The sequence below is a fragment of the Orcinus orca genome, chromosome 3 (genome assembly GCF_937001465.1).
Source record: "Orcinus orca chromosome 3, mOrcOrc1.1, whole genome shotgun sequence".
Classification (NCBI taxonomy): Eukaryota; Metazoa; Chordata; class Mammalia; order Artiodactyla; family Delphinidae; genus Orcinus; species Orcinus orca.
In genome coordinates, this window is record NC_064561.1 from 76,565,533 (window position 1) to 76,582,322 (window position 16,790).

General features: G+C 35.3%; 1 protein-coding gene across 10 annotated transcripts in view; it reads left to right on the top strand.

Moving 5' to 3' along the window:
* The window catches only part of RAPGEF6 (Rap guanine nucleotide exchange factor 6), a 220,023-nt gene that overhangs the window by 166,489 nt on the left and 36,744 nt on the right, over positions 1-16,790 (top strand). For all 10 annotated transcript variants that reach the window (XM_033405852.2, XM_033405853.2, XM_004279880.4 and 7 more), the window contains 3 exons: positions 2,075-2,232; positions 9,503-9,743; positions 11,949-12,332. In XM_033405852.2, coding sequence (XP_033261743.1) covers positions 2,075-2,232; positions 9,503-9,743; positions 11,949-12,332 — 783 coding nt within the window. The remainder of the gene's footprint in view (positions 1-2,074; positions 2,233-9,502; positions 9,744-11,948; positions 12,333-16,790) is intronic.

A 16,790-nucleotide genomic window follows, 5' to 3' on the forward strand; every position in this document is an offset into this window, starting at 1 on the left:
ATTGCGGTGGCTTCTCTTGTTGTGGAGCACAGGCTGTAGGCACGCAGGCTTCAGTAGTTGTGGCTCACGGGCTCTAGAGTGCATGCTCAGTAGTTATGGCGCACGGGCTTAGTTGCTCCACAGAATGTGGGATCTTCCTGGACCAGGGCTGGAGCTGTGTCGCCTGCATTGGCAGGCAGATTCTTAACCACTGTGCCACCAGCGAAGTCCCTGTATTATTCTATTTTAATTTCAGTAAAAGTACTACTATCTTCTTAAAAGTAGGAATCCTGTATTCCTCTGTGCCACAATGCTCACCTTCATTACCTGATTTAATCTTTGCCATAGTCCTGGGGGATCGATAGTATTATTCACAATTTTGGAGGTAACCAAGGTTCAGAAACAGAAAGGAATTTCCCTGAGGTCACACAGCTAATAACCCAGGTCTGTCTGACATAGGTTGCTCTTGACACACTTATCTTTGCTTTCTTCCGTGTCTTCATGCTTCTCCCTGACTTCTCTCTCTCCGTCTTATCCTGGCTCTCATCCTTGTCTGGCTCCTAACAGTCCTTTAGCTGTTTATTTAACAGTCCTCTAAACTCCATCTTACATAGTTTCCTAATCTGCCTGCATCCTATTTTTAACTCCTAACATACTCAGGAAGTATCCCATATCACTCAGACCTTATTAATCCATCCCAAGATAATAGGTAAGTATTCTGTGATAACTGTTTGTATATGTAGCAAATACTGGGTAGAATGCTACACTGAAAAAAATATAGATGGGAATTAATATTAACCTAAAGCATTGGTTTTAACCAGTTAAAACCAATGCTTAGAACTAAGTGGTATTTTGGTTGTTGATGCTGACGGAAGTCTTCATTGCTGTCCTATGTTTGTATAGGATTGTTTTGCTTATCCTATGTTTTATAGAACTTTTGGGGATATCTAAACCTTAAGTGACAGGGTTACATTTATTTGTTATTTTTTCTCTTAAATGGTTTTAGAATTGCCTATTTAACACCTCTAAAATATTTTAAAGAAAATATTATATTTGCTTAAATATGTCCATTTAATTGATATTTGTTTTTGAAACTTTTACAGGCAGTTAACTTTCGATGACTTGCTTTCTGCTTTGGTTTTGATGTTCTCATCTAGGGAAGAGCCAAACAACTAGACTTGAGAGATCACACAAGAAATAATATACCCTTAGAATAAACTAGACTGTAAAATTCTTTTTCTTCTATTTTCATTTTTGGTCCTCTTTTTCCTTCTCCTTTCTATTTGTCACATATTGCTCTTGTTGTTTGTTGCAATTTTCTATGTCGTCTTCCTGTTTTCTTTTCTCTGTACTTGCTGGTTTGAGCAGTTCCCAGGTTACTCATATGTTTAAAGACCTGTCTTATTTTGTCAGTTGAACCTGGCCCCATTGTTTTCTACAACCTGCCATATTTTTGGCTTGGGTTCACACCCAACTCCATCCTTTGCCTAGAAGGTTACCAAGCTTTTCGGTCAAGAGGATGAACCTTGCTGCAGCCCTGTGCATTGTTGGGTGTATATATGTTAGTGTCTAATGAAACTGGCAGACCTCAAGGACTCCCCACTCAGGTTCATTTTCTCTACCAAAACCAGCAGAAACTAAATATGAAATACAAACATTACAATGTACATTCCACCCTTGAACAATGCAGGGGTTAATTCATGTAAAATTTATAGTTGGCCCTACATGTCTGTGGTTCCTCACATCTGCGGATTCAGCCAACCACGGACCATGTAGTACTGTAGTATTTACTCCTACTGAGAAATATCCGTGAAATATATATAAGTGGACCTGCTTAGTTCAATCTGCATTGTTCAAGGGTCAACTGTAGTAGAATTACCTAGATGTGTAAGTTAAATTTTATTTGAGTATAATTGTTAAAAAATACTTTATTGCCATTTTCATTATTACACTTGTCCTATTTTTTAAATTGCTGTACTATTTTAAAATCATTACTTTGAATTGGTCCTATTATGCCTTAGTGCACAGAGAACAGAAATGTTTACTGTTAAGACCCCTCAAATACTTTAAAGTGATATATTACATTCTTTTGAAGTGATGTAGGCCTGAGCCAATCACAGGACGACAGCATTGTGGGAACGAGACACTGTAGGCACAGTTTGGCCATAATGCCTATCCCTGGAACACTCTCATCCAGCAGCCCCGATCTCCTGCAGCCTACCACCAGCATGTTGGATTTTTCTAATCCCTCAGGTAATTTTTGTTTATTTTATTCAGCCATGTTGGTACCAGATAGATAAATAGGTGGTTGAGCCTTGTGCAACAAATACTGGATTTGCTTGCAGTCCTCTTTTCTCACCTCTATATTTTGACTTAATGCAAAAAAGCTAAAGAGAACATTATGTCTTTTTGTCTAAACTGGAGTGGTGGTACTTCCATTATGAAAGAGAAGTTCGTTATCTGTTGGTAACCCTAATCAGAGCAATGGAATGAAAGCAGAGATACTTCTTCTCGGTCAAGAGACATGTTACCCAGAATGTGGAAAGGAATAAGACAGATAGATTATTTTAGTCTAAGTTGTCTGACTTACCTTCCTCTGTGATGTACAGAAATGTGTTAGTAGTTTTCTAGAAAGACTGATTTTTCTCTCCACCACCTGAAGCTAAAGTTGTTTTTGTTATATACAGTATTGTTAATTAAAGTACTATATCATCTTTTTCATTGGTGTTCAGACTTTCATTGTGGGACATCGTTTATTTTTCTGCATCTGTTCATGCTCAGAGGCAGAAATTGTCATCTAACTATGTAACTTCAAAGGAACGCTTTGAAGAATTATTTATATATCCACCATTTGAGTGGATTTGAGATGGCTTTAAGTAAAAGACACATACAGTTAAAAACTGAAATATATACTTGGGTCCAAGGAGAGGAGGGAAAAAAACACCTCTACAAAAATGTGTCCGTTTGCTTAATCTTTTGTTAAGTTTTCTGTTACATGCAGCTAAGCTCATTTCTACTTGATAAAATTGTCAAAAGTTTATAAGCCAAATTTCTTGCTGTGGTAAGTGAGAGCTCTCATAAACTCACCACTACTTATATCTCCAGTCTCAGGTTTCAACGTTTTAACCAATCCATTCTCCAAATTTTATAACAATATAAAAGGTGCTCTTATAAAATTAAAAAAAAAAAAAACCTCTACAAAGATGGGCATAGTTGTGATTCAGCTCCAGTTTTGACGCTAAATCTCTATCAGCTAGTGGGAAAAGGGAAGAATTCAATTATATAAATCTCAGCATTAGACAGGAGGAAGTATAAATGTAATAGTAAAGTTTATGTTTTAATACAGCAACATAAATTTAAAATGTAAGGCATAACATAAAAACACAGTAGAAAGTTGTTCTGCACATTGTTTCTTCCTTTTTATTTCAGTTGCTTCTTCCCCTCTTTAGAGAGATTCCTAAACCCAATAATCTGTCTTTGATACACCCTACCCTCTATGTGACTACCAGTGTTATTTCTAGAGTGAAGGTTTCGATGAGTCGTTACTTGGCTTAGAAATTTCTAGTGATTTCTGTTAGTTCCGGGTTCAGTCATGAGATAGAAACCACTCCATATGTTTAATATCAGAAATTGTTACCAAGTATAAAGTAAAGTGTTCTATGTAAAAAGGTAAAAAAGCAAGCACGAAGGCATCACAGGAAACTGCAAACTGGATTCAGCTTCTGGCACTTGAAAAAAATGCCACTACCAGGGTGAAGGAGTGTTGCTTGAGTGATACTAGAGCCAAATACCCAGAAGTAAGAACATAAAGCAGCAAGTCTCTTCTTCCTCTAACCTTGCAGTCTACCTCTGGTGCCCTTTTTTGGCAGAACCTAAGAGGGAGACAATTGGCAAAGAAGAAATGTGGTTTGCAGAGTCCCAGCCCCATTGTGGCAGGGCAGCATGGGTTTGGAGCCTAAAGACAATAACTTAATAACTGTTGGTATCCAATTTTTAAAGCATAATTATCAACCCCTTTTCTAGCCTCCTGTTCTGCCATTCTCCCCACTGTTACCTCTTCTGTCTTTCCTGAGTATGGCATGTACCTTCAGAACTCTCTTTGCCCATGTTGTCTGCCACCTTTGGTGGTTTCTCCCTGCATATCCCATGAAATGTTTCTTATTCCTCAATGCTGAACTCAGTTGTTACCTCATCTGGGAATCCCAGGTCCCTCTGATGCAGAATCAGTATCTCTTTTTCCAGAAATCTCTAGCACATTTTCATTGTCTCTCTTACATTGCTTGTCATGCAGTAGCATGGGAATTTATTTCTGTGTCTGTGTGTGTGTGTGTGTTCCACAGCAGTACTTCTTACACTATGTTTACAAATAAAATATTTAAGCACTACAAAAGCACAGACTAAATATGCATCTGTACTTTCGTAAGACAAGTATTTAGAGATATATGATTTATAGATTGACTTATGATTATTGATTTATGGCTGTGTTTTTGCCACTGGCATATCTAGAAGTGTGGCTGGGTTGCAGGGTGGGTAAGGGATGGGTAGAAGGGAGAGGAGAGAGAGAAGAAGTTGGGGATTTAGCTGGGGGTGCGAAAGGAAGAGAGAGGTTGGAATTACTAAAATTCAGAAACTGTAAGCCCCATGGCACTGAAATTCTTAGCTCTGAAGAGGATGTACTACTCAACTTGATTTCAGATTGATTGCATAATTCTCTCAATGAAAACATGTTGAAAGGGCTGAAGATGCCCTTTTAAAATCTATTCAGAGAAGGTCAGTCTGCAAAGCTCAGTATGTAGCCTTTGTCCATATCAGCAATATAAATGAACACATACAAGATAGGAATTTAACTTAAAATTATATTTGTAAACCCCCAAATGAGCAACTTTACAAAAGGCTTTCTGCCATGCTATTTGTATTTATATTGAATAAAATATTTATTACCAATTAATTCCAAATTCAGCTCCGTAAATCATATATGGCAGCACTGAATTTTAGATTAGCTGTGTACATCACGTATGTATATTGTAGTACATGTGTGACATCAGCCAAGTTTGACTAACTTTTATCAGTCTACATCTCAGTTATATTTTTGCTGCGTGTTTTAAATTGTTATTAGAAAGTAAGGACAAAGCTACAGAACTGTTTAATAGTTTGCTTTTGATTGCTGACTTTTTTATGGTTTTGCTTTGTTTTTGCTGCCTACAGCTGTTGGTTTTTACTGTAAGTATCTTGAAGACTATGGTATTTTATTGCTTATGTTTGTATGCAGTATTTTACTATATTTTTAAAAGTCAAATAATACAGAATTGAATGAAATAGGAAGCAGAACTTTTCTGTACACTTACAAGGTTGCCAGTGTAAACTGGTGTGTATTCTTTCAGTCATTTTCTTTGAATATATATGTTTTTATACTCATAGAATTAGAGTATACATGCTATTCTGTAACTTGTGAAAAGTGTTTTCAGAATTTTTGGACTTAATGTGAGATGAGGCCTAAAAGAAGAATTCAGAGTATAGCTAAAAGGATTTTAAAACTGAATTTTTTTTTCTGAGTCTTCATATGGAACTTTTTGCTTATTCTTTTTTATTTAATAGCACAAACTTTTTATTTGACTTCGTTAATATTAGTAAACTTCAAATTCTTTTTGCATTGCAAGTATTTTAACTAATTTTTAATTGTAAAGGAACATATATTAAAGTTTTTATTTGCAGAGAGAGGATAAAATATAAAAGTCTCCGCTTTCCAGAATTAACAATTGTTCATTTACTCCTACATCCTTCCAGAAATTTCAGAGCACATAAAATGTGTGTATCGTTTCCTTCACCCCAAATGATACAATTTTTTTCCACTTAGCCCATTTCACTTAGCAATATACCGTAAATACCTTTCTGTATCAGAATGTATTCTACCACGATTTTTTGAACATCTGATAGCGTTGTTTAACCAGTCCCCTTTTAGTGGATGTTTGCAGTGTTGCCTAAACCTCTGTGTTTACATATCTTTACATGTTGTAGGTTTGCATTATTGATATATTTTTAATTTTGTCAAGATTTTTGTGGAAATTTGCTTTCTTTTTATATAAGTATCTATGAAGTATTATCTGTTTTGCCTCTTGGCCTGCAGAACATAAAATATTTGCTATTTGACCCTTTGTAGAACAAGTTTGCCAATCCTTAATCCATACCATTATACCACTACCCTGTGTTTGCTTTTTGAACTTTTCACTATACCGATTGTCTTATTTACTTGATTATTGTCTTTCCTTGAACCACAACTTACTCTCTTGAATATAAGCAAATCTCTGCAAGCAGAGACTTTGTCAATCTCATTTATTACTTCATCTTCATCACCTAGAACACTAATGATGTATAACTGGCACTCCATAAATATTTGTACAGTGATTAACAATTTAAAGCAGAATGAAGAGGCAGTCTTCTGCTTTTGTTAAATGATCATCTTAAATACCTAAAAAGTTCTATTTTTAGTGTAATCTCAATGTCAAAACATGTATCCTTCACTTATCTCATTTTTTAATTTTATTTATGAGAGATAGTTAACACTCTAGAAATTTTGCCCTTGGATTGGAAGTCCAGGTATCTGAATTTCAGTTCTTGAATTCATTTACCTATTATGTAAGAATTTTATTATGGAATATGAATCATAAGACTGATAAATGCTGTACTGCTTCAAGATTCTTTTTAAATGTCTGTTTTGCTTACAGGATTATATTTTTATGTGCATTCTAGCTTTGTGCCTAAAATTTGAAATGTTTAGATCATTTTTTCTTCCTGATTCAACTTTATTCTAACTTCATATTTACCATTCATCTAAACAATTAACATTTGAGTGTCTGCCATGTGCCAAGTATTATGTTTGGCATGTATGATGTTCTCCTGCTAACACACGTTTGTAAAGAAAATATATGTGTTATACTGGTAGCAATTCTAAAATGGAAAAAGAGGTTTACATTGGCACTGATATCTGCGTGGAGAAATTTTTTCCTCCAGTGTCTCTGAAAATGTGCTCTGAAATGTTTTTCTAATTTGGCATTTATTATCTTGGTGAATTAACCAGGTTTGGGTTGTGGAGTACCGTTTGGATAATTCCGTTTGCAGATCTGTTCTAGAGCTACCCATTTATGATGCCTGAATCCCACTTACATGACTGTATGTCAGTTTGTCCTTTGCATGAGAAACAAGTGGTTTTAACAGAGTATGAATTTAACAGAGTGTAACAGAGTACAGTGTTTATTTAGCAGGATACACAAGATACAGACATCTGTTCCTTCCCAGATGTTATAGTATGTTAGCAGCAAGAGAAATGTATGCAAATTCCCCACCTGTCTTTGTGAATAAATTTCTCTGAAGAAATTAATAAAAGGGATCAGAACATCTCCCTATTCCTTCCAGGTCAGCCAGCTCTGCTGGCTGAGGCTCAGCCCCCAAAGACCTAGTAAACAAATCCAACTCAAGAGTCCTGGACAACTGAGACCTATTTTTCTGAAGAGGGTAGGAACAATACAGATAATAATAGTAGTTGTTTGACACCTTTTGTAGCGTTAAAAGGGATAATGAAACTGTTCTGTCCAGTATCTTTCTTTTGGAAAACTGAAATTTCCAACTTCTTGCATTTTCTAGCCCAGAGTAGAGAAGCATCTCGTTCGCATGGATTAAGACCCTACATTATGCCTTGTAGACTTAGAAACCTGATAATGTCAGCAACATGCTGAGGATTGACTCATTTGCAAAGAAATAGGAACAAGAGATGTTTGGTGACTCAGATCTTTGTATACCTTAAGAAAAGGCAGTTTGGTGCGTGCATCTTACGAAGGGGACCTGAATAGATGAAGTATTCTGCTTCCAATTTGACAGTAGACCCAGAACATTCAAAATATCTGTTGGCTAAGAATCCTTCTTCCTGGAATTGTATTTGTGTATATTCAGTTGACTCTTCCAGTCCTGAGAGTCAGTCTCTGTCTTTTTGTGTCCTCAGCCTCACTGCATACTTTATTCTGTGAAATTATTTCCTCCCACATCTATTTCATTATTCTTCTCTTTCCTTTAGCTAGGATTATACCTCAGGTGGTTTTGAGACAAATTTGTAATTTTTCTTTTCCTCTTAATCTTACAGTTTATACAATGCTAAGAAGGAGGTAATGCTAGGCAAAGAATATACCATTACTTGAGCCACCAAAATATCCCCAGCCCACCCCCACTACACACATGACAAAAATATCCACAATAATACATTTTTCCTGATTTAAAATGAAAGAAATTTTTGTAACAATTTATTATCATAAGGAAAAATTTAAGTTTTTCATGTTAAATCTCTTCACTTAATTATTTTTAATTATATAGTAAATTATGTAATAAACATATAATTATATTAAAAAATTAGCCCACTGTTGTCATATTGATCATTGTTCAGGAAGTTTTAGCCAATGCCATATAAGAAGAAAAAGAAATATGATAGAGTAAGAGGGAAAAAATACCATCATTTACATGTACATAATATATGAACATTTATCTTAAAGTAGGACTTATTTACTAATAGCAGAAATCACAAAGGCAAAGACTGAGATTTAACCACATGAATATTTAAATTTTTCCTGTGTTAAAGTATATAAATATAAAATCTGAGAAGACATTTGCCACTTCATAGTAGACTGTGTTGGTATTTAGTATAATTCAGTAGGAAAAAGCATGAAGAATACCAAAAGGTATTTTTAGAAAGGAATAATAATGGTTCATTAAACCAGTGAGTCTCACCAGTAACCAAAGAAGTGAAATATAAAATAATGACACATTTTTGGAGGGCAGAAATGCAATAGGGCTTTCAAAATGGAAAAAAAAAAGTTTTAATAAACAGTTTTGATAAGAGTGTGACTAAAATTGTTCTCTTTATACCCTAGGATGATAAAATATTATAACTGTCCTGGAGAACAGTTCAGAACTATATTTCAAAAACCTTAACAATATGTATGCCCTCTAACTCAGCATTTCTCTTTTTTTGGATTTTCCCTGAGGAAATAATCAGCTTGCATGCAAAGGTTTATCTACAGGGAGAGTTTGGGGTGGGGGGAATTATTTATCATACTGTTACTTATAATAAAGGAAAGTGATATGCAAGGTAAATGTCTGTGATTAAGGGTTTGGATCATTTCAAATTATCAAATACATATTGTGAAGTCCTATGCCTCCATTAAAAAATGTTTTGTTGAAGAATATTTAATGGCATAAAAATGTTTATAATAAAAATTTTGTAGTTTCCAAATTGTATGTGTAGTATGACTCTAATTTTTCTCTTTTTTCTTGGTGTTTTCCTGTGAACATATATTAATATTTTGTCATCTGAAAAGATACATTTATTTATTAATAAATGCAGCAATGATTTCTCTTAACCTCCTGAAATAGAAATGTATATATTACTGTTTAGAGAGATCATTGTCTTCCAAATTATTTTTTGAAGAGTTTAAAAGCCATTTTCTGGAAAATAACAGGACATATTTTTGTATTTATACAGATATTCCTGATCAAGTTATAAGAGTTTTCAAAGCAGATCAACAAAGTTGCTACATTATCATCTGTAAAGACACTACAGCTAAAGAAGTTGTTTGTCAAGCTATTCATGAATTTGGTTTGACTGGTGCATCTGACACATATTCTCTCTGTGAAGTTTCTGTTACTCCTGAGGGTGTCATAAAACAGAGGAGACTTCCGGACCAGTTCTCCAAATTAGCTGATAGAATTCAGCTCAATGGAAGGTGAATGTGCTTATTAATGAATGTACTTATTTCTACATGTGTTTTTGAAGATTCCATGCTAAAAGAGATACTTTAATTAGGAACATCATGTTTTTAGGTCCACTGAGTTCTCTCTAAAATTAACATGTATTTCTCTTTTGTTAGCTTTCTGTTGTCTCCGTAATTATGTATGATAGAATCTTAGAGTGTTAGCACTAATAAGTGCTACCCAAAAGTGGGAGAAAGAAAGGGAGGATAGTGTACTAAAATATTTTAGCCCTCCTGCTAAAATGAAGTCTTACAACCACTGGTATAGTCCAATCCCTGTTTTTTAGAGGGGGAAACTAGATGATCCATATCTTTATATGTATCTGAGTGTATATATGTTAATTTATAAATTTGCTTTTTAAATGATCAGTATGTACTTTGGGCAGAAGAAGTCATAGTTTTCATAATTCTTTTTCTTAGTAGTTTTCCTTTTATGAATATACAGGAAAACTTTTAAAAAATGTTTTTAATGTGCTCTGAAAATTATTTGATCAACTAGAAGATAGTTTTAGTACTACATTTGTTCTTTGGTGATTTTCTCTGACAATAATGCAATCTTTTTAGTGAGCCCAGATTCATATGTAGGATGAGATCCTTGGAAACCTTAAAATGACTATCCATCATGGTTGCTGTTAAGAAAGAGTGGGTTAACGCTGCTTTGCTGGCTTTACATAGTGGTTAAGAGCATGGACCCTGGAGCCAGACTGCCCAAATTCAAATCCCTGGTCTGGCTATGTGATCTTGAGCAAGTTATTTAGTTTCTCTGTGCCTGAATTTTCTCATCATAAAGTGGGATGATAATAATGGAACCTACCTCAGAGGAATGTTATGAGAATTAAATGAGTTAATAAGCATAACATACTTTAAATGTTAGATATAATTTTATTATCTATAATATGAGTTTCAACACTTATTTAGGGTAATCTCTTAGGCATGTGAACAGTTTAAAGGCAGAAGAAAAAGAAATATAGTTCCTTGACAATAAAACATAGATGGACACAAACTTAGGCTTAGATCAAGTTGTATGTTAGAAAAGAATGAAGTAAAAACTACATGTGATACAATATGTAACCTCTTCTGCAGCAACAGCCCTGTATATTTCCCAATTGTGAATTCTTTACTTAAACCATCTCTTAGCTTTTAAGTGCCATAAAATTGTTCATCTAAAAAGGTGAAAGGCAAATGAAGATCTTTTTTATGGTTACTGGTCAGTGCCATTTGCTGGAATGAGGTTTTGGATTTATCAAGGGAGAAATCAGTAGTGGAAGAGTTTCCCTCCTGTATGGGTTTTATTCTTCTTTGCTTGTCTTGGAAATTTAGAGTTAAGAAGGGAATGAGTGCAGCAACAACTTCTGAGTAGAGATGTGAACAGTCTTGATTCAGGAGTTTATTCATGCTATCCATGAACAAGTATTTGTATAGTACCTATTATGTATCCTATATCCTTATAGAGCCCTCACAAAGCTTTTGTTCTCAAGAATCTACACGTGATTCTTCACATGTCATGAGAGTAGTTTCTTAAAACGATTAAGTTCACAGCATAATCAACATTTTTTTTTTTTTTTTTTTTTTTGTGGTACGTGGGCCTCTCACTGTTGTGGCCTCTCCCGCTGCGGAGCACAGGCTCCGGACGCGCAGGCCCAGCGGCCATGGCTCACGGGCCCAGCCGCTCCGCGGCATGTGGGATCTTCCCAGACAAGGGCACGAACCCGTGTCCCCTGCATCGGCAGGCAGACTCCCAACCACTGCGCCACCAGGGAAGCCCCAACATTATTTTTATACTTTAAAATAATAGATGTTAAATGGTGGAATAAGAGGAAAACTTCTTCAAAGTCTTCTTATTTAAAATATTAATTTTCCATTTTATCTTGTTTTAAAATATTTATTTATTATTTAGTTGCACTGGGTCTTAGTTGCAGGAGGTGGCCTCCTTAGTTGTGGCATGTGGGATCTAGTTCCCTGACCAGGGATCGAACCCATGCCCCCTGCATTGGGAGCACGGAGCCGTAACCACTGTGCCACCAGGGAAGTCCCTCTGTCTTATCTTTAAATCAATATTCTGCTGACATTGCTGGCAAAAAGTTATTAACAGTATAATGATATTTTGACAACAGTGATAGAGGGAAAGTGTCCTTATAAATGTGAAATCACTTATAAAAACAATTTTTTTCCTTTTAGATATTATTTAAAAAATAACATGGAAACAGAAACCCTCTGTTCAGATGAAGATGCTCAAGAACTAATTAAGGAAAGCCAACTATCCATGCTGCAGCTCAGTACTATTGAGGTGGCCACTCAGCTGTCAATGAGGGACTTTGATTTATTTCGTAATATTGAGCCTACTGAATATATTGATGACCTTTTTAAGTTAGATTCAAAAACAGGAAATATTCACTTGAAAGAATTTGAAGATATTGTAAACCAAGAGACATTCTGGGTGGCCTCAGAGATTTTAACTGAATCAAATCAGCTCAAACGAATGAAGATTATTAAACATTTTATTAAAATTGCACTTCATTGTCGAGAATGTAAGAACTTCAATTCCATGTTTGCAATAATAAGGTAAATTTGTACAAATATTTCTTTATGGTTTTGTCATGATACTGGACATGAAGCTGATTTTCTTCTTAGGTATTAAATGGCTGGGAGAAGAAAAGTTCAATTAATATGTGTTTATATAAATATTGTTAGATTTAATATATTTTCCATTCTGGTGAGACTGGTTTTTTTCTCTTTTTGTTTCTTCCATCTTTCAGTCACTTAAACATTTTTTTGGTAAGTATAGGTGATTGCCTTCCCAATTTTCTTCCTTTCTCCCCCTTTGGGGTATTATACCCTCTTGGATGTATGCCCAATAGCTGTCTTTATCATCAGACTTCTGTGCAACAGGCAGTGCCTGCCTCACCATGATTTGACACTGAAAAATTAATGCACTAAAAATTAATGGTATTAATGCACTAACTTAAAATTGCTATTTTGAAGTGACAACAGCAGCAACAGTAATAACAGCAGCAGCCATTTGGTGACCTCTTCCTGTTTCCCACAGACTATACAAGGTATCAGTGAATGTGTTACCACTCAGACAAAAGCTGGGCCATAAGAATTGTAAAAATCCTTCAAAGTTTATAAGCCCAGGAAGTGTGGATGGTTACATGAGGTCCTGGGAACCTTCTTCCTTCTCTTCACTTATTATGAGAATCTAGGTCTAGGTAATTTATTTTCTGACCCTCATCCAGCACAATGCTGACCAACAGAGGGATTCCTCTTAAAGCAAGTCTGATTTTAATGGTGGAGGGTAGTGGTAGTTTGGTCTGTTTATAAGGCCATGTGCTTGTATATGGCAGCATAATAGCTACCTTAACTAATCCCATCTATGCACACCCTCCAAAAAATTAATTATGATTTATTCCTAATACTCACATGAGATAAAATTAGAATCTTTAAGGAACTTTTTAATCATAAATCTGTCATAGTAATAGAAAACTCCTTTATGAAATTTACCAGTGGATGCAATTGAACTAGGCACTGTGGAGGAAGTATTGAATAGAGATTAATAGAGTGACCTTTAGAATCAACTGCACCTGTATTTGAATCTGGCCTCTAACGTGTCAAGGGGAAACTGAAGACCGGTTTCTCATCTGTGAAATTCAGGAATTACACCACCTACCTCACAGTTTTTAACAGCTGGGTCTAAAACAAGAGAACAGAGATGCCATTGATAAACACTTAGAAGGCTAGAAATTGAAAGTATTTGTATAGGAAGCATGGAGTAAAGAATCTGAGAGTTATAGGCTCAGTTTCAGAGTATTCCATTAAAAAAAAAAAAATTGATTGACACCAGAAGAGATCTCTGTGTCCAAAGAAAATGGTAAAGAGCTAAAAACCATACCTTAGAGACCATCCTCAGGGTGGAGGTAAAGAAGAGAGTCCAGCCAAAGAAATAGAGGATCAATATAAGAAACAGTAGGAGAGCACAATTTTGATAGTGTCATTAAAGCCAAGGAAACAGAATGATTTGAGCGAGGGTGGTGGACAGCAGCCCCAAGATGGGCATAAGAAAGGCGAGATTTGGTTAAGAGGCTTTGCTTTGGTTAGGAGGTTTGTTTTGTTATGAAGAACATTTTATTATATATATTTTCGATAGTTCATGTAAAGTTAATTGCTTTGTATTCTTACATTTTATATTAAAATACATTACAGAATATAAAGGATATATTGACTTTTCAGCAGAGATGACACAGGCAAATCAGTCACTTATGGCTGGAACTAAATAGCGTATTTTATTTATTTCTCTTTTTTTAAGTCTAGCCAAAGGTTTGTCAGTTTTGTTTATTATTTCAGAAAACCTGTTCTTAGTTTCATTGATCTTCTCTGTTGTTTTTCTGGTCTCTTATTTATTTCCACTTGGATTTTTGTTATTTCCCAGAAGGCTTAGTTTCTTCTTTTTCTAGTTCTGGTTACATATGTTATGTAATTTACTTGAGGTCTTTCTTAATATAATTATTTATCATTATAAACTTCTGTCTTGGAACTGCTTTTGAAGCATCCACCAAATTTTGGAACGTTGTATATCCATTTTCTTTGTTTAGAGGCATTTTTTAATTTCCCCTTTGGTTTCTTTGACCCATTGATTGTTCAGGGGTGTGTTGCTTAATTTCCATGTATTTGTAGATTTTCCATTTTTCCTCTTGCTGTTTCACACACTCTGGTCAGAAAAGATACTTGGTATGATTTGGGTCTTCTTAAATTTGCTAAGACTTGTTTTGTGGCTTACATGACCTATCCTGGAAGATGTTCTGTGCATGCTTGAGAAGAATGTGTATTCTGCTGATGTTGGATGGAATGTCCTGTATATATCTGTTAGGTCCATTGATCTAAAGTATGGTTCAGGTCCAACATTTCCTTGTTGATTTTTTTGTCTGGGTGATTGATCCATTGCTAAAAGTGGGATATTGAAGTCCCCTGCTGTTACTGTATTGGTTTTTTCTCCCTTCAGATCTGTTGGTGTTTGCTTAATATACTTAGGTGCTGTGCTGTTGGGTGCATACATATTTACAATTCTTATGTCTTCTTGCTGAGTTGACCCCTTTATCATTATATAATGACCTTCTTTGTCTCTTATTACCATTTTTGACTTAAAGTCTATTTTGTCTGACATAAATAACTCTATTCTCTTTTGGTTTCCACTTGCATGGAATATCTTTTTCCATCCATTCACTTTGAGCCTGTCTGTATCCTTTAGGCTGAGTTGAGTAGTCAGTATATAGTGGGATCTTGGTTTTTTTAATCCACCAGTAACTGTGCCATTGGATTGGAAAATTCAGTCCATTTACCTTTAGAGTAATTATTGAAATGTAAGGACTTCACCACTGCCATCTAATTGTTTTCTGGACGTTTTATAATTCCCTTGTTAACTTTTTGACTCTGTTGCTGTGTTCCTTTGTGAATTGGTGCTTTTCCATGGTGGTATGCTCTGATTCCCTTTTCATCTTTTGTGAGTCCACTATAGGCTTTTGCTTTGTGGTTACCATGAGACTTACACGAAGCATCTTATTAACAGTCTATTTGACACTGATAAAATTTCAGTCATATACAAAACCCTACCCCCTCTTTTATGTTTTTAATGTCACAATTTGCCTTTTTATATTGTGTATTCATTCACAAATTATAGTAGCTAGAGTTATTTTTGACACTCTTGTCCTTTAACCTTTATACTCTAGTTAACATGCCATCATATTTCAGTGTTGAGAGTTTTTAAAATTTAACTGTATACTTACCCTTATCAGAGTGTTGTATATTTTTATATGTTTTCATGTTACTAGTTAGCATCATTTCATTTCATTTGAAGAAGTTCTTTTAGCATTTCTTATAAGGCACATCTAGTGATGGTGAATTTCTCAGCTCTTGTTTTTCTGGGAAAGTCCTCCATTTCTCTAGGATAGCTTTGCCAGATAGAGTACTCTTGACTGTTAGACCACTCTCTCCTGGCCTGTAAGGTGTCTGCTAAGAAATCTGCTGATAGCCTAATGGGGTTTCCTTTGTAAGTTACAATCTTTTTTTCTCTTGCTGCCTTTATTATAATGTGTCTTGGAGAAAGTTGTTTTAGATTGAAATAATGGGGTGACCAATTAGCTTCGTGAGCTTGGATGTCTAGATCTCTTGCCAGGTTTGGGAAGTTCTCAGCCATACTTCTTTAAATAGTCTTTTTGCCTCCTTTTCCCTCACTTCACCCTCTGGAACTCCAGTGGTTTGTATATTGGGGTTTTTTTTTTGATGGTTTCCCAACTTTCTTCATTCTTTTTTCTCCTCAGACTGAGTTATTTCAAAGTTCCTGTCCTCTATCTCATTGATTTTTCCTTCCCTTTGGTCTACTGGATGTTGATGCTCTCTAGTGCATTTTTTCATTTCATTCACTGAATTCTTCGGCTCCAGAATATTCATTTGGTTCTTTCTTGTGATGTCTATATCTTTGTTAAATTTCTCATTTGGATCATATATTGTTTTCCTGATTTCGTTGAATTGTCTTTGTTTTCTTATAGCTGATTGAGTTTTCTTAGAACACCTGTTTTGAATTCTTTGTTAGGTAAATTATAGATCGCCATGTCTTTGGGTTTGATTACTGGAAGATTACTGTGAACTTTTGGTGATGTTGTGTTTCCTTCAGTTTTCATGTTACTTGCTCTTTTTGCATTTGAAATAGCATTCACCTTCTCTGAGTTTTATGTGTTGCCTTCAGGATAAAAAACCTTTCATCATTCTTGATATATTGCTAGATTCTGAGGCTTTCTCAGGCATTGTGTGGATACATCTGCTCCATGCTTCTTTTCCTTCTTGTGGCAGAATTCTGAAGCTTGTATGTCTTCTCTGTATCCTAGGATATACTGTGTCAGCTGCTGATAGTCTCTTTTGTTTTCCTAAAGGTAGTGCTACAGCTCAGGTTTGTGGTTTCTTCTTGGCCTGTTTCCTGTGTGTGTTTCCTCTCTACCAGAGCTTTCTCTTGGGACCTTGCACAGGGAGCCA